Source organism: Amphiura filiformis, chromosome 16 (assembly GCF_039555335.1).
Source record: "Amphiura filiformis chromosome 16, Afil_fr2py, whole genome shotgun sequence".
NCBI classification, from domain to species: Eukaryota; Metazoa; Echinodermata; class Ophiuroidea; order Amphilepidida; family Amphiuridae; genus Amphiura; species Amphiura filiformis.
In genome coordinates this window covers 43,287,904-43,313,635 of record NC_092643.1, presented here as the reverse complement: position 1 = coordinate 43,313,635, position 25,732 = coordinate 43,287,904, and the positions used below count along the sequence as shown (strand labels likewise).

The 25,732-nt window shown below is 37.9% G+C and overlaps 2 protein-coding genes across 2 annotated transcripts in view; one reads left to right on the top strand and one right to left on the bottom strand.

Annotated features, from left to right (window-relative positions):
• Nucleotides 1-25,523, bottom strand: part of LOC140136036 (Golgi apparatus protein 1-like) — an 80,867-nt gene extending 55,344 nt beyond the window's left edge. Inside the window, 1 exon segment of the mRNA XM_072157738.1 lies at nt 24,807-25,523. Coding sequence (XP_072013839.1) covers nt 24,807-25,493 — 687 coding nt within the window. The 5' untranslated portion in view covers nt 25,494-25,523.
• LOC140136416 (uncharacterized) lies at nt 12,767-17,222 on the top strand. The gene is made up of 3 exons (XM_072158141.1): nt 12,767-16,437; nt 16,562-16,835; nt 16,968-17,222. The coding sequence occupies exons 1-2, from the start codon at nt 13,100-13,102 to the stop codon at nt 16,833-16,835; spliced, it is 3,612 nt and encodes a 1,203-aa protein (XP_072014242.1). The 5' UTR covers nt 12,767-13,099; the 3' UTR covers nt 16,968-17,222.
• Nucleotides 25,524-25,732: the final 209 nt, after the last annotated feature.

The following is a 25,732-nucleotide window of genomic DNA, read 5'->3' as shown; positions in this document are numbered from 1 at the left end:
TGACCTTTGCGGTTTAATACTTCCCAGGGATCATTTCTCCCGACTTACAGCCCAATTGGAGCAACTTCAAATTTGCCCTGACCTTTGACCTCACATGACCGTTGTGGTTTTATACTCCCCAAGTGTCAGGGATCATTTCCCCGACTTACAGCCCAATTGGAGCAACTTTAAATTTGACCTGACCTTTGACCTCACATGACCTTTGTGGTTTTATACTCCCCAAGTGTCAGGGATCATTTTCCCCGACTTACAGCCTAATTGGAGCAACTTCAAATTTGACCTGACCTTTGACCTCACTTGACCTTTGTGGTTTTATACTCCCCAAGTGTCAGGAATCATTTTCCCCGAGTTACAGCCCAATCGGAGCAACTTGTAATTTGACCTGACCTTTGACCTCACATGACCTTTGTGGTTTTATACTCCCAAAGTGTCAGGGATCATTTCCCCGACTTACAGCCCAATTGGAGCAGCTTTAAATTTGACCTGACCTTTGACCTCACATGACCTTTGTGGTTTTATACTCCCCAAGTGTCAGGGATCATTTTCCCCGACTTACAGCCTAATTGGAGCAACTTCAAATTTGACCTGACCTTTGACCTCACTTGACCTTTGTGGTTTTATACTCCCCAAGTGTCAGGGATCATTTTCCCCGAGTTACAGCCCAATCGGAGCAACTTGTAATTTGACCTGACCTTTGACCTCACATGACCTTTGTGGTTTTATACTCCCAAAGTGTCAGGGATCATTTTCCCCGACTTCCACCCTAATTGGAGCAACTTCAAAATTGACCTGACCTTTGACCTCACATGACCTTTGTGGTTTTATACCCCCAAAGTGTCAGGGATCATTTTCCCGACTTACAGCCCTCATTGGAGCAACTTCAAATTTGACCTGACCTTTGACCTCACATGACCTTTGTGGTTTTATACTCCCAAAGTGTCAGGGATCATTTTCCCGACTTACAGCCTAATTGGAGCAACTTCAAAATTGACCTGACCTTTGACCTCACTTGACCTTTGTGGTTTTATACTCCCAAAGTGTCAGGGATCATTTTCCCGACTTACAGCCTCATTGGAGCAACTTCAAATTTGACCTGACCTTTGACCTCACATGACCTTTGTGGTTTTATACTCCCAAAGTGTCAGGGATCATTTTCCCGACTTACAGCCTAATTGGAGCAACTTCAAAATTGACCTGACCTTTGACCTCACTTGACCTTTGTGGTTTTATACTCCCAAAGTGTCAGGGATCATTTTCCCCGACTTACAGCCTCATTGGAGCAACTTCAAATTTGACCTGACCTTTGACCTCACATGACCTTTGTGGTTTAATGCGGTCATATTTCAACATTTTACTTACCCCTCACCCCTTATTCACCATTATTAAGTCATCTGTAGAAACTATATAGTGGGATTATTGATTTTCATAAATGCATCATGGGAAGGCGTGATGCAGTTTTAGCCAAGATATCACCCCCCCCACACACACACACACCCACCCACACCCTATAGCCATCAGTGGAAATGATGTAGCTGTTTATATCTAGCATACAGGCATCACATCACAAGTTACACTCAAGATATGTAACAAAATTGGCAACTGAACATACCTCAGTTTGTTTCGTGTGAATCGCCCACTTGGGGTTTCATACACCCCAACTGGGCTGTTCCAGTTGAAATTCATACAACCTCTCCGAAGACATTATCTGAATCTCCCACACAGGGCGTGTGAATTTCGAATGGGCCTACCTCAATGGGTGACTCCATTTGTAATATTCACTCCCTGTGTGGACGATTCCAGTCATGTCTTGAATGAAGGATGTATGGATTGCAGTTGGAATAGCCAAAATGTACACGTTTTGATGTATGGATTGCACCTGCAATAGCCAGGCAGCGACTGGTATGATAGAGCCGGCAACTTGTGAAACCGCCCGGCCGTATGACATTTTCCACACGGTTGACGATGGAAATATACTGAATTTAGAGAATGCACGGCACTCACCACCTGGCAATAGACGAATCCAGACGAAGTTTTACACGCTTTGAAGCACAGACAGCAGAACCATTGCTTGTTTATCAAAACACTAGACTAGATGTCTCCATGTTTTGCCCCTAATTATAATGGGGTGCGGCACATATGAGGCAAAAATGACCATTTTTGACCCCGTGACCCCTGGATGACCTCCGATATTAAAACATTTTAAGACTTTTGTAGCCACTTACCCAATACGGCTTGGCTATGCGTTTGGTCCACATCCGATCACGGATGTAGCACTAGTAGTCAATTGTGAGAAAGAAAGAACTAGAGCAACTGTGCCCTTTGCAAGGGCACGAGGTAAGTTAGGCGGATGACTGTGACGATCTGATCAAGCAGCAACACTGTGCTGGATAGTATTAATTTTAATAAGACTGTTTCATTAATTGCCGTTTTAATATACATATACCTTCATCGTTGAAAGCTGGCATTTTGAAAACTTGATCTTTGACCTCTGTATGACCCCCTTAATGACCTTATATGAATTTTAAAATATTTAAAATATGTTAAGAATGTCATAAGGATCATTGCATTTAAATTTCAGCTCAAATGAAACATTTTGAAAACTTGACCTTTGACCCCCTATTGCCCCTTAATGACCTTAAATGAATTTCAAAATATTTTCAACATGTTTAGAATGTCATAAGGATCATTGCATTTAAATTTCAGCTCAATTGGAGCATTTTGGAACAATTGACCTTTGACCCCTTTATGACCCCTTAATGACCTTAAATGAATTTTAAAATGTTTTTAGAATGTTTAGAATGTCATAAGGATCATTGCATTTAAATTTCAGCTCAATTGGAGCATTTTGAAAAACAAGACCTCTGACCCCTTTATGGCCCCTTAATGACCTTAAATAAATTTTAAGATATTTTAAACATGTTTAGAATGTCATAAGGATCGTTGCATTTAAATTTCAGCTCAATCGGAGCATTTTAGGTTCAAATGACCTTTTTTGACCCCTGTGACCTCTTGGATGACCTCTGACGTTAAACAACCCATAACTTTTGTAGCCAGCTACCCAATACTGCTTGTGACTGAGTTTGGTCAAAATCCGATCAAGGATGTGGAAGTAGTAGCAAATTGTGAGAAGAAGAAGAAAGAAAGAAAGAAAGAAATGGCAAGAAAGAAATAAGTTAGGCTGCACGCCTAACTTAAAGAAAGAAAGAAACAAACAGCAAGAAAAAAATAAGTTAGGCTGCACGCCTAACTTAACTAAACAACTGTGCCCTTTGCAAGGGCACGAGGTAAGTTAGGCGGATGATTGTGACAATCTGATCAAGCAGCAATACTGCTCTGGATAAGATTAATTTTAATAAGACTGATTCATATCATTAGTTGCCATTTTAATATACATTGATCGTGGAAAGCTGCCATTTGGAAAACTTGACCTTCGACCTCTATATGGCCCCCTTGACCTTAAATGAATTTTAAAATATTTTAACATGTTTATAATTTCATAAGGATCATTACATTTAAATTTCAGCTCAATTGGAGCATTTTGACCAACTTGACCTTTGACCCCTTTATGACCTTGAATGAATTTTTAAATTATTTTTAAAATGTTAAGAATGTCATGAGGATCATCGCATTTAAATTTCAGTTCAATAGGAGCATTTTGAAAATCTTGACCTTTGACCCCTTCATGACCCCTTAAATGAATTTCAAAATATTTTTAAAATGTTTAGAATGTCATAAACTTCATTGCGTTTAAATTTCAGACCAATTTGAGCATTTTGAAAATCTTGACCTTTGACCCCTTTATGACCCCTTAATGACCGTAAATGAATTTTTAAATATTTTCAAAATGTTAAGAATGTGATAAGGATCATTGCATTCAACTTTCAGCTCAATTGGAGCATTTTGAAAATCTGACCTCATTTTTGACCCCGTGACCTCTAATGACCCCAAATTGATCTGCAAACCCATAACTTTCGTAGAGGGTGTAAAGTTTGTTCATATGCATGAGTAACATGACCATGCTATGCAATATGTAGGAGGAGTAGCAATTTTGGTTAAAATGACCTTATTTGACCCCTGTGACCCCTTGGATGACCTCTGACGTTAAACAACCCATAACTTTTGTAGCCAGCTACCCAATACTGCCTGTGACTGAGTTTGGTCGAAATCCGATCAAGGATGTAGGAGTAGTAGCAAATTGTGAGAAAGAAGAAGAAGAAGAAACAAAGAAATGGCAAGAAAGAAATAAGTTAGGCTGCACGCCTAACTCCTAACTTAAAGAAATGGCAAGAAAGAAATAAGTTAGGCTGCACGCCTAACTTAAGAAAAAAACACTGTCCTGAAGCAAGAAAAGTACAATGTTTACGACAGCAAGAGCTAAGCTCAAGCTTATATTTTCCATCAAATATTTAACACTTACAGCAGTACTTACAACCACAGGTCTGTGTTACAACTATCTTTCTAGGCAGGGTTCGATTTTGTGTCATGGAGCAAAATGCTCCCCATTTTGGACAACCTGCTAATATCACCTTGTATAGCAATATTTTACAATGTAAACATATGCTAATATTATAAGAACATCGCCTATATAATATAATCGAACCCTGTTTCTAGGGCCGGACCCTAGAAAGATAGGATCGGACCCTACTAGGGCGAGGTCTGTGACGGGGTCTGTGATCAACATATAACTGCGAGTCATATACCGTACTCACAGCAAGATTTTCAATGGCTAGCACATTCACCCATGAATCTATTTTCTCCCAACCAGCCAAAATGGTTCCACTTCCATTGGCAGCAGGGCTTGAAATAAGGATTTCAGATCCAGGAGCAATTTTGGGTGTTTTTGTGTAAATATTGCCCCTGGTCTATACAAATACACACAGTTCTGTTTCAGAACAAGGGGCATTTTGCCTTTCAGCAGGGGTAAATTTGCCCCTTGCTCCTGCTTATTTCGAGCCCTGATTGGCAGAGTCAATTGTGGAATGTCTAGGATGCACGCTTTCAAGTCAGCAAAGTCCTTGAGTTGTTGTTTAATGGTTTACGGAATGATGTGGGGCGTGGTTGACTGCAACCTGTAAAGCATGCCGAGGCTGCGCTTGTGCATCAAAGTTTAGGCGTTGCGCCTGTGTGTAGCACACTATAAATCATTGCATTTTTTTTACTTAACAACCCCCAGATGCCAGTCACTTCTAAAAACACTCATTCTCAAGCTGCCCTTACCACTAGACAAGGAACTACAGTACTACCAATGGGCCCCGGTCTACCTGTTAAAAAGTCTGGGAGCTGATCCTGGTTGAGATGGTTATGTAAGCGTGATGTATAGCGCTGCGTCTCTGACTGATGCATCTTGGGCCACAGTGGTAGAGAATTCCTACAAATTGTGTTCTACATGTAGCTTCCCAGTTTATTAATTTCAATCTTACCGTACTATAAATCACTGTGCTTTTTAACATTTTTAATTAATACATGCATTGGTTAAGGGGGTACTACACCTATAACACCCGTAGCCAATGTTTTGCTTATTTTTGCATTTTTCTCAAAAATTATAGCGCATTGGTGACAAGTAAGATATGTATATTATAGGGGCAAGGACTACAACTACTGCACTGAAAATTCAGCAACTCATAGGCAAGTAGTTATTGATTTATTGATCAAATATTGGGTTTCCCTCATTTTTGACTAACTCCACAACTGTTGCCTGTGCTGAAATAAAATTCCCAGTGTAGCAGTTGTAGTCCTTGCCCCTATAATATACATATCTTACTTGTCACCAATGCTCTATAATTTTTTAGAAAAATGCAAAAATAGGCACAAAATTGGGTAGGGGTGTAGTACCCCCAGCTCTAGGCATCATGACCCATTATTAGATGACCCATGAGTTTTAACCTGGTTTAGCAGTCGTTGGTTCCTTCCGACTACAAGCAGGTTTGCTTAGCTGATAACATGAAATACACACTCACTAAAAGTATCAAGTTTGTCTGGGAAGCCAAGTGACATGTTATTTTAATCATGGCAAAAGAATTATTTACAGCTTTGAAGTTCAAGAGTATTTTTTAAATATTTTACACATACAATTATCCACATGTACATGTACAATGTAATACGTAGATCTACAAATGCACTGAACTAACAATATTAGTCATGTTTGTACTAGTATTTGTATTGATATCATCATAATCATTAAAATGTAGATCGCCAAAAATACACACACATACACAGTACACACATATGTAAATGTTTAAAATTCGATTAAAATTTGCAAAACCACTATTAAGAAATCTACATTTCATCCTCAACATGCAGGGACTGCCTTTTTGCCTTTTGAGGAAAGCGAGAGCAATCACTCTCTACTGCTCTCCTTTAATCTGATATAGGAGAGTGATTTTTATCTCTCCTTAGTTGACCATTCTCTCCTTACATTCTATTGTAAATGCTTTAAACAGCTCTCCTTTGAAGGCTCCAGAAGAGCTATTTATTGTTCTCCTGCAAATTCCAAAAGACAGTCCCTGATTATATAAATTTTTACCATTTTTACACCATCAACTGATCAACTCAGAGACGGGGTTAACACATCAGTGACAGTGACATTTCTGGAAACAGACTAAATGCAATTTAAAACTTGTACAAGCAACTAGAATTACATCAAGAGCTTCATCTCCGGATTACGTATCATTTTTTTTGTATCCATGTGAAATGAAATTGGGGAAATTTAGATATAATTGGCTTTAGTGATTTTGGTTTATTGAGCTTTAATTTGAAATCCCCGCCGTCTAGTCGATAATGTTGCAATTTAATTAAATTATTGAGTGTTTGATTCTGAAAAATACATTATTTTCGTTTAAAATTCTGTACACATGAAATATCCTTTTATTATTTTAGCATTTCATGATACCAATTAAGATCCCAGAGGGTATTTGATGAATGTTCAATAGCGTAATTAAAGCTTTTCTGGTTTCATCTTATCACATATCAGGGTTGTCACTACGCTGGACGGTGCTGGACGGGGCCGTCCAGCACTCACAAAAAAAATAAATAAATAAATAAATAAAAAAATTATTTTAATTTTTTACATTTCCAGAAGTAGATATTTCATAAAAAGAGCAAAAGAATTTTTTTTTTGGGGGTGGTACCCTCAAAGCCTATTGCCCAATCCCTAGTGTTCATTAAAATATAGTGCTCGCACGAGAGCTTCGCTCGCTTTGCTTCACCTTCAATATTTAAACCAGTACTTTTTTGGCCCTGGTGACAACCCTGGTAAGTATTTGTCTCAAAACGTCCAGTGACTGAAGATCTTTATCAACATTTAAAGGTGTGTGACCCGACTGACAGCCTCATCCCTTATTTGTCCTCTTTAAAACCACAGATCCTGTTAAAACTGAGATTTTGGTATCAAAAGAAAGCTCATAATTGTTCTAATTACCAGCCAAATTTAATGCCTGAGATATGTTTGGCTTAGATGGTGTGAACAAAAATGTGGTAACCACCACCGGAATTATATATGTAGGCAAGCTAGGAATTAAATGAGGGCCAGGGGCCATTTAGCTCCTGTATTTGGGTCCGCATTTCCAAAAATGTGGCCAAATATTAAAATTTAACATTGCCAGTTAGGATTAGATAGAATCATTCATCTATGTTTCATTTGGCAAAGCAGGATAATTTAATATTTTAATCTCAACCAATTACATGTACATGTAGTGCCACATTTTTCTGGTATCTAGGGAAGCTGTGCTATCTGCTAATAAAATTGTGCTTCTAAGAAAATAATTGATATCTAAAATGACTATCAATGACATGTACAATACATATGTGTGCCTAGCAACTGGTTTCTATAGCAATGGGAAAAATAACGGGAGACAATACAGAAATTGTAATTTGCATAGTTTTTGGTATACGCATAATGGTAATTTCTTGTCTTTATTCAATTAAGTTAATGAAATTCCTGTTCACATCAATAAGTGGATCCGGAAGTCAATGTGTACCAAAATTTCTTATCCCTGGTATTACCAAACAGTGTTAGAATAGCATTTTTTATGTGTAGCAAAATTTGCTTTCATTACTTTCTCTTGGTACATTCACATACTTCAGTGTGTATATAAAGTCTATGGCATAAAAATGCTGCTCAACTCCAAAATTGTGTGCAAATTCATAAAATTGTGTAGCATTTTGCTACGCGATACCAGCTATTTCCAACGCTGTTACCAAATGCGTATTGCATTTGTACGGTAACAAAAATATCATTTATAATCAAGTCAGACTGAATTTGATAGAGAAAATGGTTGGCATTTTTGAACTAAGAGTTTTTGAAGCTACTATTAATTAAAAAGGACATGGCCAAATGGCAAATATTATGATATTATGATATCATATATTATGATATTAATTGGAAAAAATTATCATGCATGTGTGAGTCCATTCATCGCTATTAAAACACTCATCATGTTACAAATGTACATTGTAGATCCTAAACTAGAAATAGGGTTCCTCAAATTTGTTTAATTCCATTGTTCCTCTGTCAAAATTTAAGGAATCTGATAGCGATGTTTGCACAGTATTTTGTGTGGGAATGGGACCTGTGAGCACATCAGACATATTGAATTGCATTCAGAATACGAGGTATGTCCTTCTGATATCAAATAATTTTCATTTCTTGAAATTTGCGAAATAATACAAATTTTATGGCAAATTATTAAAGTTTGATATTTTGTATATTTTTAAAAGGTCCTCGAAGTAAACTTTAAATCTAATGATGATATGTACTTAAAGTGTATGTAGCTGGGATGAAAAGCCGACCAATGAAGATATACATGTTTTTTCCCCAAAAGACCTACATTTTTTGGGTGTTTTTGGAAACATATCATTACTATACAACTTACTTCGAGGAAGTCCTGAACGTTAGCTTTTAAAAATGGCCATCAAATGTGTAGATTATAATTTCAAAAAATCAAAATTATTTGATATCAGAAGGATATTCTTAATATTCAAGGTCCCACAAAAAATATGTGAAAACACCGCTATCCGAGCCCTTTTAAAGGTGGGTGACCTGATTGACAGCCTCATCCCCAAGCTCATATTTTTCTCATTAACATATTGAAATTAAACGTTCCAAATCGGTACATATTACCATAGAAATCGTCAAAAAACTGCAGAATTAGTCTCAAATGTGGTATACCACATTTTGACTAATTCAGCAGCTTTTTGAGGGGAAACCCCCTTATATCAGTACTTTTTTTGATGATTTTTGATGTTTTCTCAAAATTGCTCAAGTGGATGTAAGGGGTTTTGCAACAAAGCTCTTCATATAAACACAGCCAAATTAAAAAGTCTCCAGTAGTTCCATCCCCATTTACTCAGAGTCTGATGAGTTTATGGCAAAATCATTTTTATAATAATTTTCTATGTACTTTCCTTCGAAGGTTGATACCAAATTTGATATCAAAAGTTTAATCATCGTGAGCAGAGGAACCTTTGTTTAGAAATTTTGTGCAATTTTTAAAATGACATAGGGGATTGCATCATGTAGCGGAACTAGCGTGAGTGCCAAGAATTATGCCGCCGAATAGGCCGGCAGGTTAAAGGTTTACCCATGCATGTCAAAATGCAAATCAAATACCCGCTCTCTTTCAATTGTGCGCAGAGCAAGTTTACAATGATTCCTGTGCGGGTTGCTTCAGGCCACATAATAAGCTGATACATGCACTGACTTTTGCGTGGTCAATTCGTAATTGCACAAATTTCCAAACAACGGCTCCTATGCTCACGATGATTAAACTTTTGATATCAAATTTGGTATCAACCTTCGAAGGAAAGTGTATAGAAAATTATTAAATACAAATTATCTTGCCATAAACTCATCAGACTCCGATTAAATGGGAACGGAACTACTGGAGACTTTTTAATTCAGCTGTGTTTAGTTTATTTTTTACTGGAACTCAAAATGACACAATGATGATGTTCAGTTTCAGTTGAGCTACAAATCACAGTCGTGTCTACACACTACTTTTGGGAGCCATATTCGCAGAAGTAAACAAAATTTTGTGTTTTAAGACCCTTGACATTCTATTGTTGCAATTCTGTCCATTTGCATCCTTGACCATGAAAAGACTCAAACTCTTGCAGATTTTCTTTCATACCTGCTAATCATCCATCGCATATTAACCCTAACCGTCCTGAACACTCCAAAAAGCTCCACTTGATCCCTTTGTAGTATTTTGTGGTGTTCAGTAATTTAACGCAACCATAGCAATAGCTGTGGCTTTTTGTAGCACTCGGTTAAGGAACAGTGAATGATGTTGTAGTTATTTGTAGCATTCAGGTTATAACAGTATACTATATTGAAGTTTGCTACATGTAAAATACTGAATACTTCAAAATGTCACGGAGTGTTTTGTAGTATTCAGTAATTACCGCACTAGTGTATTGTAGTGTTTTGTATGTTTCAGTCATTTTGTAGCAAACAGAGTCTCATGTAATACAGATGTAAAGTACTGAAAACTTCATAATGTTACGGAGTGTTTTGTAGCATTTCGTAATTACATGGTGTACAATAGTTTTATTTCATATTAGAGGTAAAATACTGAAAACTTCAAAATGTCACAGAACTCCAGGGTGTTTTGTAGCACTCAGTAATTAGGGGCAATGAGGGCTGTAGAGTTTTGTAGCATGATTGTGTGTGTATGATAGAAAGAGGGGGTAGGGAGTTTCTGTTTAGGGTTAAGAACTTGGGGTTGGGTTCAGGTCAGTGTGGGTTCATGTAGGGGTTAGTATCTAGAGTACTGGTTTATGTCTGTGTGACAGAGGGGGAACAAAACAGGTTTAGGTAGGGGTTAGTGTCTGGGGTTTCTGGTTGTGTCTGTGGGTACAAAACAGGTGTAGGGTTCCGGTAGGGGTTAGTGTGTAGGGTTATGTATCAGCAATTCTAAGTGGTGGCTTATTTTCTGTGTAATACAGTATAATCTCCCAGTTGTGTAGAAGGAGTGGCTTAATTTCTGTCAATTACGGTATAATCTCCCTGGTGTATTCTAGCTTATTTTCTATGTATTGCGGTTCATTATTGGTCAATTATGCCATGCCAAATTGCCAATGTCACATGATGAAAAAGAAGGAAATACTTAATGCGAATCCTGATGTAATTAGAAAGTTATGTAATGCAAATAATTTATGCAAATCATGTTCTAATTAAGAAAAGTTTCTAGTTTTTTAAAACAAACACAACTTCTGAGGAATGGATGATCTATGACTGACCATTTCAGGGACATCTATAATTGACCTTCTGAAACATCTGTTTTGGTAAGTAACCTTTCTATTTCTTACTCACAAAGTGTAAATTAAATCCCAAGCATATAATCATGATAATAGTTAATAGGCCTACTCTATATACCAAAGACCCTCTTTTCTCAAGGGTCTGTGTTTTATCTTGTTTTACACAAATACCAAGGTCTTGACTTGTGTTTCAGATTCAACTGTTTATTATAAACAAGGCCATGTGAAGTTCATGTGCTGATGAGCATTCCAGAACTGGACTCTTCCATTTTACTGGGGTAAGTTTTTTTTTTGATACTTTTTAAGATGGTTATATTTCAAATGTGAGAAGTATGAAAAAATATTACATTGTGATATCATTATGAGCCAATCACAAATGGGAATACACATGATGATATTAGATATGGAGCGGGAATATTAGATATGGAGCGGGAAAGATTACATAATATGTGATATTAGAGAGCCAATCACAAATGGGAAAGTGTAGCACATGATAATATTAGAAATGGAGCGGGAATATTAGATATGGAGCGGGAAAGATTACATAATATGTGATATGAGAGAGCCAATCACAAATGGGAAAGTGTAGCACATGATAATATTAGATATGGAGCGGGAATATTAGATATGGAGCGGGAATATTAGATATGGAGCGGAATATTAGATATGGAGCGGAAAGATTACATAATATGTGATATTAGAGAGCCAATCACAAATGGGAAAGTGTAGCACATGATAATATTAGAAATGGAGCGGAATATTAGATATGGAGCGGAAAGATTACATAATATGTGATATGAGAGAGCCAATCACAAATGGGAAAGTGTAGCACATGATAATATTAGATATGGAGCGGGAATATTAGATATGGAGCGGAATATTAGATATGGAGCGGGAATATTAGATATGGAGCGGGAAAGATTACATAATATGTGATATTAGAGAGCCAATCACAAATGGGAAAGTGTAGCACATGATAATATTAGATATGGAGCGGGAATATTAGAAATGGAGCGGGAATATTAGATATGGAGCGGGAAAGATTACATAATATGTGATATGAGAGAGCCAATCACAAATGGGAAAGTGTAGCACATGATAATATTAGATATGGAGCGGGAATATTAGATATGGAGCGGGAATATTAGATATGGAGCGGGAATATTAGATATGGAGCGGGAAAGATTACATAATATGTGATATTAGAGAGCCAATCACAAATGGGAAAGTGTAGCACATGATAATATTAGATATGGAGCGGGAATATTAGATATGGAGCGGGAATATTAGATATGGAGCGGGAAAGATTACATAATATGTGATATGAGAGAGCCAATCACAAATGGGAAAGTGTAGCACATGATAATATTAGATATGGAGCGGGAATATTAGATATGGAGCGGGAATATTAGATATGGAGCGGGAAAGATTACATAATACATGATATATTAGAGAGCCAATCACAAATGGGAAAGTGTAGCACATGATAATATTAGATATGGAGCGGGAATATTAGATATGGAGCGGGAATATTAGATATGGAGCGGGAATATTAGATATGGAGCGGGAAAGATTACATAATATGTGATATTAGAGAGCCAATCACAAATGGGAAAGTGTAGCACATGATAATATTAGATATGGAGCGGGAACATTATAATATTTGTGGGCGGGACATTTGGACCTGGACAGGGTATAAAAAGGGCTGGAAAATTAAGTCGTTCTCTCATTTGCTAACTGGCAATCAGAAAAATATTAGCTAGCAACAGCAGAAAATAGATTGAGTCAACCACCAGGAAATAGTTTGATACAACCAGAAGCTCATCCCCACCAAATAGTGGCTATGACCCACAGGGAGACTCAGGCACTACAGGCTGCCCTGGCTACATCACAGGGACAACAAGTTCTGCTTGATGCACTGGTTGGTGGTGTAAGGCTTACTAGAGGTGCAGCATCAGGTGTGGTTGATAATAGTGAGAGCCTAACAACAGATATGGGAAAGAAGTCTAACGACAAGAAGAGAAAGAAAGAGGAAGATGCAGAGGAGCAGCAGCAGAAGGCAAAGGTGGCTAAACCATTGAAAGAAAAGAAGAATGTAGATGAGGTCAAAGATAAGAAAGAGAAAGACAAGAAGAAGCAAGATGAGGTACGAGCATCAATGGAGAAACAAGTCAAAGAGAAGAAGAAAAAAGCACCAAAATTGGACAAGTCCGAACCAATGATCGAAGAGAAAGAGAAAGATGAGAAGGAGCAAGAGGAGGCAGGATCATCACTGGCTAAACCAGTCAAACTGAAGGTGAAAGCGAAGAAGAAAAAATCACTAAAATCAGATGAGCCAGAACAAATGGTCAAAGAGAAGAAGAAAGAGAAGAAGCAACCGGAGGAAGGTCCATCAAAGGAGAAGCCAGTTAAAGAGAAGGAGAAAGTGAAGAAAAAGAATAAATCGCCAAAATCAGACAAGGCAGATATAACGGTTAAAGACAAGAAGAAAGAGAAAGCCACAAAGATGCAAGATGAGGTGGGATCATCAACGGAGAAGCCAGTTAAAGAGAAGGAGAAAGTGAAGAAGAAGAATGAGTCTCCAAAATCAGACAAGGCAGATGTAATGGTTAAAGACAAGAAGAAAGAGAAAGCCACAAAGAAGCAAGATGAGGCGGGATCATCAACGGAGAAGCCAGTCAAAGAGAAGGAGAAAGTGAAGAAGAAGAATGAATCTCCAAAATCAGACAAGGCAGATCTAATGGTTAAAGACAAGAAGAAAGAGAAAGCCACAAAGAAGCAAGATGAGACAGGATCATCAACAGAAAAGCCAGTCAAAGAGAAGGAGAAAGTGAAGAAGAATGAATCAATGAATGAATCAATGAATGATGCAGGACCATCTACATCATTGCTCCCATTTTTTATCCCAGCCATCCGTCGTCCCCCCACCAAATCTAAAACTGGAAAGGTGGGGCCAAAAGCTCTGCTACCAAAGCATCAGCAGAAAAAGTTTATCGAATCTGAGAAAAAGAGGGAGAATATTGAGGTGGAGGTGGCAATAAGGAGGAGCAAGGTTGACAAAAAGAAAAAGGATCATACGGGTGAGGTATCCAGCAGCCTGGATGAAGAAGAGGACAGTGATGATAATAGAAAGATGAGGGCAAAAGCTCGGTTAATGAAACCTAAGCCGTTAAAGATAATTAACACTGAGAAAGATATGAGAAAGAAATCCGAGTCTGAGGTGGATGAAGAAGGATATGAGGAGGAAGAAGATGATGACGATGTTGAGGATCCAGTTTTCGTACCAGATCCACCAGGAGAGATAAACATCGACGACGACGAGGTCAGCTGGATGAGCGAGGGATCATCAGTATTCAGTGGATTATTCAGTGCTGAAGGTGATGTGAGTGAAGGTGATCAAGATGCAGCTGATGAAGGTGAAGAAGATGTGGCTAAGGTTAAGAAAGTTAAGAAGCCGAAGAAGCCGAAGAAGAAAAAATACAGAGAACCAGCTTCAGACAATGACCCATCTAAAGCACCCGATGACGATGATGCAGGTGATGAGGACATTCATGGATGGACCAGAACATTGAGGAAAGTTCCAAAGAGAGCATTTCAAGGACCCACACCGGCAGGTCCAACTTTCCCTCGGACATTAAGACCACTAGATATTTTTTTACAATTTTTCCCATTGTTTCTATTCACATGGATCGCCAAGTGGACGAACAAACAAATTGATATCCTGAAAAAGAAGGCTCAGAAGACCACCACAGCGGAAATCCGGGCTTGGTTCGGAATCCAGATCGTTATGGGGCTAGTCAAAACAAACAACAGACGCAATTATTGGTCCCCCAAGCCCGGATTCCGCAACATCCTCATATCACAAACTATGACGAAGGGCCGCTACGACGAAATATCAAGATTTATACAATGTACAGATCCCACAACAAATCCGGAATCCTGGGACGCATCGAACACAGAAAAGAAGAAGCACAAGTTTTGTCACTTCCGCGCTCATCCCATGTTCCCACTCCAGGAGGTTTGGGATACTGTGCTTGACAATTGCCGTCTTAAATACAATTGCCGACAAGACCTTGCAATTGACGAGGCGATGATTAAATACAAAGGCGCCAAAGGATGGGCCAAGCGCTTCTTCATGCCGTTCAAACCCATACGCAGTGGATTCAAAGTGTATGCCATGGCCGACTCAAAGACAGGATACTTGTGCAATTTCAAAATTCATCAAATGGCAAGTAGACCTCAGAAGATGCTGGACATCGCGATGGATGTAGCCAGTACACATCTCGGCATGCGACATCACATCTATACCGATAAAGCGTACACTTCAGTAGATTTGGCCAGACAGCTCCTGCGGGAAAAGACACACCTGACAGGAGCTATCAGGATGAGATCCAAACAGCTACCAATTGAACTCTCTCAGATCCAAAAAAACAAACAACCAAGAGTCGAACACATTACAAAGATGGGCCAGACAAAAAGGGGTACCATCTACTCTAGGCAGAATGGGCGTCACCTGACATACACACTGTGGAAAGACTCGTCGGTGGTGTCCATTCTGTCTACTGGACATGATGGATTTCGGAATAAGGACACAGACTTCCTCACACGACATTATTCAGAAGACGGCACAGCTAAAAGCAAGGAACAACAAGTTAAAGCACCACCAGCAGCAATATCGTACACCCAGTGCATGGGAGGGGTTGATCGGGCGGATCAATTCCGAGCATATCATACTTGTGCCAGGAAGTCACAGAAGTGGTGGAAGCAGCTTCTGTACTTCCTGGTAGATGTCAGCAGAGTAAATGCCTGGCTGTGCTACAAGCACTTCACAAACAAGGCCGATGATGAGGATGATGATGATGATGATGACAGTGATGATGATGAAGATGATGACGACCGTGATGATTCCACTTTTACCCACTGTGACTTTACCATGGAGCTTGCAGAGCAGCTCATCAATGGTTATGCCCATGGTGGGATATGGAGGCAGGCCAAACCGGATCGTGTACCTGTGCACAATGGACCTCTCCACCAGCTAGTGAGAATGGATTCGGTGTATCCAAAAATATGCCGTCAATGCCAAATCTCGAAAACTACAACACCAAAGAATCGGCAGGTGAAGTCCCGCTTTGGATGTGAGGCATGCGGAGTCCATCTTTGCAGGAAGGACTGCTTTACCAGGTACATACCCATCTTTTTTAATTGAACTTGAAAATTGTTTTAAAACTTTGTCAAATGTTTCCAAAATTATACTGTGGTTCATATCTATAACATGTGTTGTTTCTTCTTTTTTTTTCCTGTACAGGTTCCATGCAGCCTTTGGCATTGACCCATCAACAGCCCCATTGGAATCTGCAGATCCCCCAGTCCCAATATCCATTTCTGCGGATATCATGGCAGCAGCACTGTTAAAAGTGATGGCCACGCTCAAAGGCGAAGAAGATGCTACAGAATCACCAGAAACATCAGTACTAGCAACGGTGTTGGCCAAAGCGATGGCTTCAGTCTCCGCCCCTTCCTCAGAACCCCCACCAGAAGATGATGATGATGTTGACTCTTCATCATCAGAATCAGATTAGGTATGTATTATTGTTCCGGAGAAAAATAAGCAACATATTTCAAAATAATTTGTCAAATGTTTCCAATTTTATTCAGTTGACAATTTATGACAAATTTATAACTAATTTTGTTTTGTTTTATTTTCTTTGCAGCTTGCATCTGGAGTCCCTGGAGTACCACAAATTGGCACACGGGGTGCTAATGGGTGCTGATGAACGCGTCGCCAGCACAAGCGTCCAACGCGATCAATAAGTATAGGGCGCATGCAGTGCGCCTACGCGGTCGGTAGTTCCAGGATACGCGATTACAGGGTCAATGGCCGCTTCCACGCAGTAACATACTTCTGAACTGAGTGTCAGGGCCTACAGTGTATAGGCCTACAGTATTTTAAGAAAATGTAAAAAAGCTTAATTTGCTTGTATACATTATTTAAAGTAAAAAAAGCTTAATTTGCTTGTATACATTATTTACAGTAATGTAAAAGAAAATGTAAAAAAAGCTTAATTTGCTTGTATACATTATTTAAAGTAATGTAAAAGAAAATGTAAAAAAAGCTTAATTTGCTTGTATACATTATTTAAAGTAATGTAAAAGAAAATGTAAACAAAGTTTAATTTGCTTGTATACATTATTTAAAGTAAAAAAAGCTTAATTTGCTTGTATACATTATTTACAGTAATGTAAAAGAAAATGTAAAAAAAGCTTAATTTGCTTGTATACATTATTTAAAGTAAAAAAGCTTAATTTGCTTGTATACATTATTTACAGTAATGTAAAAGAAAATGTAAAAAAAGCTTAATTTGCTTGTATACATTATTTAAAGTAATGTTAAAGAAAATGTAAAAAAGCTTAATTTGCTTGTATACATTATTTAAAGTAAAAAAAGCTTAATTTGCATGCATACAGTATTTACAGTAATGTAAAAGAAAATGTAAAAAAAGCTTAATTTGCTTGTATACATTATTTAAAGTAAAAAAAGCTTAATTTGCTTGTATACATTATTTAAAGTAATGTAAAAGAAAATGTAAAAAAAGCTTAATTTGCTTGTATACATTATTTAAAGTAATGTAAAAGAAAATGTAAAAAAAGCTTAAGGGGGTACTACACCCCTGCCAAATTTTGGGCCTATTTTTGCATTTTTCTCGAAAATTATAGTGCATTGGGGACAAGTAAGATATAGTATATTATAGGGGCAAGGACTACAACTACTGCACTGGAAATTTTATTTCAGCACAGACAACAGTTGTGGAGTTACAGTCAAAAATGAGGGAAAACCAATTTTTGATCAATAAATCAATAACTACTTGCTTTGAGTTGCTGAATTTTCAGTACAGTAGTTGTAGTCCTTGCCCCTATAATATACAAATCTTACCTGTCACCAATGTGCTATAATTTTTGAGAAAAATGCAAAAATAGGCACAAAATTGGCCAGGGGTGTAGTACCCCCTTAATTTGCTTGTATACATTATTTAAAGTAATGTAAAAGAAAATGTAAAAAAAGCTTAATTTGCTTGTATACATTATTTAAAGTAATGTAAAAGAAAATGTAAACAAAGTTTAATTTGCTTGTATACATTATTTAAAGTAAAAAAAGCTTAATTTGCATGCATACAGTATTTACAGTAATGTAAAAGAAAATGTAAAAAAAGCTTAATTTGCTTGTATACATTATTTAAAGTAATGTTAAAGAAAATGTAAACAAAGCTTAATTTGCATGCATACATTATTTATAGTAATGTTAAAGAAAATGTAAACAAAGCTTAATTTGCATGTATATTTAAAGAAATGTAAAAGAAATAAGACATGAAGCATAAAAAAGACGAAAACAACAAACCTTTTGAATATAAAAGGAATGAAAAAAAAACCCTAAACACCTAGCCTTTAATATGTAAAAAAAGATTAATTTGCATGTATTTAAAGTACCGTAATGTAAACAAGACGAAAAAACACCTTTTCAATATAAAAAGGGCAAAAACAGCAACTAAACTACGGTACATTAGAAAAAACATGTTATTGTGAAAATTAAAGAAAAAGCAAGTAATGTACATTAATTAAAGGTCAAAGTTCAAGGCCATTTAAAATATAAGGCCATTAGAGAGTTTAATAAATAGTTAATAAATAATTATATAATGATGTCAAAAAAGAAATGGCTGTTGCATTTTTTATTTTGTGTGATTTACATAAATAACCAACCAGTAATCCTAATCTTACACCATGTGACTTGAAAATTTCCTATGACTTGAACTCGATCTCTGCTATGTTGTACATTTTCTAGAAACATATCACTTTCTTAATATTGCTAATTTTGAATCCTGCAATTCTATTGGACAATTTCCCTATCATATGCCTAAGAAAGTGATGTGTTTCTAGAAAGAGTAAAAAATAACAGAGAGTTCCTGCCATAGGTAAATTTTCAAGTCATATGTTTATCCTGCAATTCTGTTGGACAATTTTCCTGTCATATGCCAAATTTGGATGACCATATTACATAATTAGAAATAAGAAAGTGATGTGCTTCTAGAAAATGTAAAAAATAACAGAGAGTTCCTGCCATATGTAAATTTTCAAGTCACATGGTGTATCTTGCAATTCTATTGGACAATTTTCCCGCCATATGCCAAATTTGGATGATCATTACATAGTTAGCAATAAGTGATGTGTTTCTAGAAAATGCAAAAAATAACAGAGTTCCCGCCCCAGGTAAATTTATATCCTGTACCCTAAACCTATAAACAATGCATACCCTTAACCTATACAGTATACACATTGCAGTTTATGTTCATTACTTTACGGTATAATGTAATACAAACTTATTGTAGTGTCTTATAGTACTGAGTCATTTACAAGCAAACAGCCTCAACCTGTGCATATGCTGTTAATTACTGAATGCTACAAAAAACTCCAACACATTTTAGTGTTTTGTAGTACAAAGTGGTTTACACCTAAATATCATCAACCTGTGCATAGGCTGTTAATTACTGAATCCTACAAAACACTCCAATACATTTGGTAGTGTTTTGTAGTACCAAGTGGTTTACACATATAATAGCATCACTCTGTGCATAGCTGCAATTACTGTATGCTACAAAACACTCCAATTCAGTTTGTAGTGTTTTGTAGTACTCAGTGATTTACAACCTAATATCATCAGCCTGTGCATATGTTGGGAAATACAGAATGCTACAAAACACTCCAAGGATATTTTGTAGTGTTTTGTAGCACTCAGTTATGTTGTTGTATGTGACAATCTGGGGGTTAGGGTTAATGCTTTTAGGACAGAGTTGCAAAAGATGATAAGCTCTGCCCAGTGATCCCTAAATTGTAGTTTTAACTACACGGAGGATGTATGATTACAACTCAGTCTTCAAATTACCGTAACCATGCAGGTATGCACTCTGGTATAAGCCCAGTACCTTTGGCCTATTTCTTAAAATCAAAACAATACTTAGCTCTCACATTTAAGCACAAAATTTTATAAACAGATCTGAATTGACATTCATTCAATATTTAAAAACATTTGTTTGTTTTTAAATTCAAGTACTAGCATCTCCCTGGAGTATGTAAGCCTTACTCGAGAACTTTAGCTTCGAATTTGCACACAATAGTTACACATTCGATGCTAGTGCTTTGCTATCGTTTTTCGGACCGGATTTATTCTGGAAATGTTGAAATTTAGATCATTATTTCGATGTTATTTCAATGAGTCAACTTTTGAGCAAGATTTGCCTATTTTGGACTGTCTAAAATTGTGCCGAAGTGTAATTTTTTGATGCAATCGCCTGTCGTGATCGAAAATCGGCTATGAACTTGCTTTACACGGTGTCACCAACCTTCAACGAATCCTAGATTTTGAATGCAATGGTGATGGTCTCTAGCCTAGAATGTGAAGCTATCGGTGAGCAAATTCTTGGGCGCTAGACTTCTCGAGAAATGTAAGCCCACCCCCATTTTGGAGTGAAATTGCCAATCTAGGGGGGGGTGGGCTTATACCCGAGTGGTTACGGTATGTATGGCCCACAGATAAATGACAGACTATTATTATTATAGACAGAGTTCCACAGTCTACTTCTTCTCCAGAAGTCTAGCTTCAAATTTGCTCACCAGTTGTGAGCTATCGAAAACTAGTACACCTTCAGTATACACTTTGTACAGTAAGACAGCCTGAAACGATACCAGTGAATTAAGCGTTTCTAGATGATTTCAAGAACACCACCGCGCATGCGTAAGACATTTTTAGCCTACGTTTCGTATCCTACTATCGGATCGTTGAAACAAGAAAACCTCATCACGAATTCACTCACCTTCCTACACCACCAGTTGAAATAAAACTCAAAACTTCCCATGTTATTCCTCAAAACAACATGTAACTTCATAAACAATTTAAATCCTAGTAATAGTATGACCCGTTATCAAAAATTTTGTTTGATAAACGTCAACAAAAGGTAATTTTTCTCACGAGCAGAACGCACATGGCAAAATGGCGGCTCTAATGCTGGTTTCATACTTTCATGTTGCTTGCCGCTGATCGGCATGACGCATGAGCAGTGCAGCTTATAAACGGACATGAACGAGGCTTACGATTGGCTGATACATCATCGCATGTGTTTAAAATTAGTCTCAGGCCAGACTGTATGTGGCTATCACAGGTGTGTTAGGATTGATGAGCGTCAGACCGACACAATCTGGTTGTGTAGGTCATCGAATGTGTGTCATCAGCCCTCAGATCGGCCCTCAGACTGTAGAAACCCATGGATTCAATCCATGTAGGGACTATCATCGTGACGCCCATGTTGGAACCCAGTTGGAACCATTGGGGTACGGAAGAAATATTCATTAACAGGACTGAAGCAATGTGGCTATTTCTATGTTTGTACCGGGCAGGTACCGGGCATTCTTCGACACAGAGACTGCTACAAATTTGTCCAAAGGTAAGCAAAGGGTTGGGGATCGCATTTTTAACAATGACTATTAAACTGTTTAGGAGTTGAGGTCCGCTAAAAGTAGACCATTTCAGGGGCAGTATTTAGTGTACATGTCACATTTTGAACAGAGTAAAAAACAACCACTACTTTGAACTATGCCTGCCACTTCCACATACTTGTGCATAATACGGAAGGTCGAGTTGTGCCCATTTAATGTTTAGGCCTATGTTAAACTGTATGTTATACAAATTGTACAGCTATCATTTCTACCCTACTACGAACCGACATACCTGTAAATCAAATAGCCCACAAAAAACTGGTCATCGCTGGTATTTTTCATGAAGAAAAACTACACTTTTTACGCCGAACATGTCCAAAACACGTCAGCTGACGTACAAGCCTCCCCACGCATGTACATAAACAAGCCGTGTTCATTGTTTAATTGTCACCTGCAGCTGTTCGCAAGAAAACTTTCTGCATAAAATTACCTCCTGGGGTCGTTATCAGGCCTGAGACACACTGGCGCTAGTTTGAGGACAGTCACTATGAGTTAATGTCGGCACATGCAGAAAATGCGCGATGGGTCGCCATTTTGTGACTCGTGCAAACTAACACAAACAAATTATTGGACTTAATAATCTTTTCAAGTTTTAATAAAACGTGCATCTATCATGATAATATTACATTTTATTATTTTATTATTTGAATTACATAAGCTATGTCAATTTTGTGTTCATGTTAATTTTTATATGGATTTACCTGTGTTGATTTTAAACTGTTGTGAACATGGAGCTACGCAAATTGGCAGGCGATTACCCACCATGCAATGCGAATACACGGAAACGATCCAGTTTAGGATGCATCGCAGTTCCTGTTGTGTAAACCAGGCGTAAACCGCCCATCCAACCTGATCGTGTGCACAGGATTTGTGCTGGAGGCTAGTTAATGTGCACAACCAATGCGCAGAAGAAGACCTTGATACTAGGCGGAGCTTACGTTTCACAAGAATGATTGACAGCTGTGAGTAAGTGAAATTCTGTTCTGTGATTGGTACAAAAATATGGTTCTCGTATAAATGAATATATTATCCATGGCTTCAAAATTAGGAACCGTTTCTTCCACAGAGCCCTATATAGGGCTCTATGGTCTCTACTCATCATAGACGACCGTAGAAGATCTGGCCAGCGACGGCGCTTGCCAAGCAGGCTATCTATTTGTACGGCGTGGCCTCTCATCCTCTTTATTATCTCTGGTCTTGTCACGCTGGTAGATTAAGCCCACCTGTGATTACTGACCTGGATCTGACAGAAGATTGTGGAATTTACGATTTTCAGCAGCAGGATTTTATGAAACTGCCAATATTTGCAAGTATTCTGAAGGATCGGTAATAATTAAAATATTTTTCATGGTGTCGGTAGTGCAAGTTGAAGTTAGTGAATTTGTGGTTTTGTATGTTATGTGCAAGAGTGTTTTCAGGAAGCGTAAATAGGCAGGCCGTTATGCTAAGCTCTCCATCTTATATGCAAGTTCGGCGACGAACTGGACACATCACACGGTAGTGTGATGTGTCCAGCCTGGATATAACTTTGAACTTGCGAGAGAGACTCGCTTTACCACACTGCAATACTACGGTATCTATTGCATGCGTGAGCCACACTTGTTCAAACGCGTGAGAAACTGAAAGTGCATAATCCCGACTACACTTACCCCGTTCATACATACCAGAACATTTCGTGATTCTTATTTCATCCAAATAATAATTAAAAAAATTACGAGTAACATTATTTAAAAACATGATTTTCCTTGCGTTTTCCCTACCCGGCGATCTCACATCCGGGACACAAACAGCGTTTATGGCCGGCTCTCGACCAATCACACGCGCTGTTTATAGCGTGTATGACTATGTATGAACATCTGATCATGAATCATGATGACATCAAAGTGATCAAACCATGATTGTAATGATACTGTATACCCGGTACTATTCGCCAGCTTAAGTGGTTACATAACTCCCGTTATTAAACTGGATCACGCACCTTTTGACATTTTGGTAGTACATGTACATGCAAGGACTTTGTGTTTATACGATCATGGATCATGGTGCAGAACTCAAAAGCGTGAACCAGTTAACATAGTTAGGGACAGGCATAAAAATTTCAAATTAATTATATTAACATGAATTGTTGTTTATTGGAAGAGAGAACTTCTCAGAAACAATTTGACACCAAAACCAATCTTCTACTGTATTGCTAAGTGAAGTTATGACGAAATTACTGTCGGAACATTGGGCCATTTTCTCTGATATTACTTACCATAGGAGTGCATGGGGGGACTTGATAATTTTTGTGCCCCCCTGTCAATTTTTTGTTTTCACTGTAATTTAATCTAATTTTTGTTGAATATTATGTATGTTATCATTTTCAACACATCTGTGAAATTTTGTATGAAAATTCAAATTTTAAGGTGGTAAAAAAGTGATTTTTGTGCTAATTTTGGTCAAATTTTGCCATTTTTCGGCCATTTTGGGCCCATTTTAGGCCAAAACAATGATTTTCCCCAAGCGATAACAAAAAAGTGCTTTCTCCTAGCAAATAAGTAAACTGGAATTGTTATGTGAAAAGGATGAAAGTTTTTGTCAAACCATGTTTCCCTTTTGTCAGAAGATGAATTTTGGGTCAAAATAGAATTTTTTCCCAAAATGGCCCTTTTGACCCCTTTTTGACCAAAATGGTGATTTTCACCAAGGCATATCTCACAGAAAAAAATATTCAAAAGTGAAGACAATGTTGCATTCTGCTTCCTAAAGCTTTGAAACTGTTGTCAATGCAAACTAGAGCATCTGAAACAGATTAATTTTTGTTTTATTCATCATTTTCTCCAAAATGGTGTTTTCAGTGGCACAAAATGGCACAGATTTACATAGGGCTTTATTATCAAGTAAAATAAATAGCGCCCTCACACAGATGTGCCTGTCCCTAAGTCATAGTGATAATCGGATTTACACATCCACTTCACTGCAGCTGGCGAATTATACCGTTGGTAATATTAAGTTGGAAGTTGCAAGCCTACCTGTCTAGCATTTTGAAGACAATCTAACACAGCAAAATTATTTCCTCTTGCATTCTTCCCACATAGTGTCATCACATCATCTCTGCAAATGTCGGTGTCTGCTATCCTCAACGGTCTTAATGCCTGTGCAATTTGCTGCTTCCGCTGTCTCATGTCTTTCGCCATCTGCTTGCCCATCATTGGTTTCATCATACCTCCACCGTCACCACCTTGACCTTGGAACTGAGGTTGCTGCTGCTGCTGTTGCTGCTGCCCCCCTCCATTCATGCCACCAAAGTTCCCATTCCCCATGTTTCCCTGAGCCTGATTTGGTAACATAGGCCTTTGGGGCATACCTGGGTTGCCCATTTGACCTTGATTGTTATTCAAGACATTTTGATTTACATTTTTAAGGGGACCTGCTCCAAACCCCGGTCCACCTTGACCTTGTTGTCCTCCTTGGCCTTGCCAAGCATTCGCACCAAAATTAGCATTGGCATTCAATGCATTAGGATTACCCAACTGCTGTTGCCCACCCGCATTCCCATAGTCTGGTGGTGCTCTCCGATTTCTGTTTAACACTACATCTTGTTCGTTGATATCTTGTCTAACATAGGTTTCATCTCTATTATCTTCTAGAGTCCTTCCACTCATAAAACCTGCAAAAAATACACATGTTGCCAACACGACACGTAGCACAGACGCCATTTTGACCCCTTCACCGGTGTGCTTTAATAAAGATACGTTGTAAGGAGCAACAACATAAATCCCATTCTAATTTTATTATGTTGCAACGTTTTTACTGCTATTTAGTAGAAAATATTACTAAAATACAATTTACACTCAAGTGTTTGCCTTGTTTTACCAATTTTTGCACAAAATCAACAGAATCAGGGAAAGAGAAATGAGCTCCTTCAGAAAGATGCTTTCTAAAATGCAAGTAAACG

What these genes read in the sequence shown, in the direction of transcription:
- LOC140136416 (XM_072158141.1), top strand. Translation starts at nt 13,100, where the DNA reads ATGACCCACAGGGAGACTCAGGCACTACAGGCTGCCCTGGCTACATCA. An exon ending in AGGAAGGACTGCTTTACCAG is followed by an intron (nt 16,438 to 16,561) that starts GTACATACCCAT and finishes TTTCCTGTACAG; the next exon opens with GTTCCATGCAGCCTTTGGCA.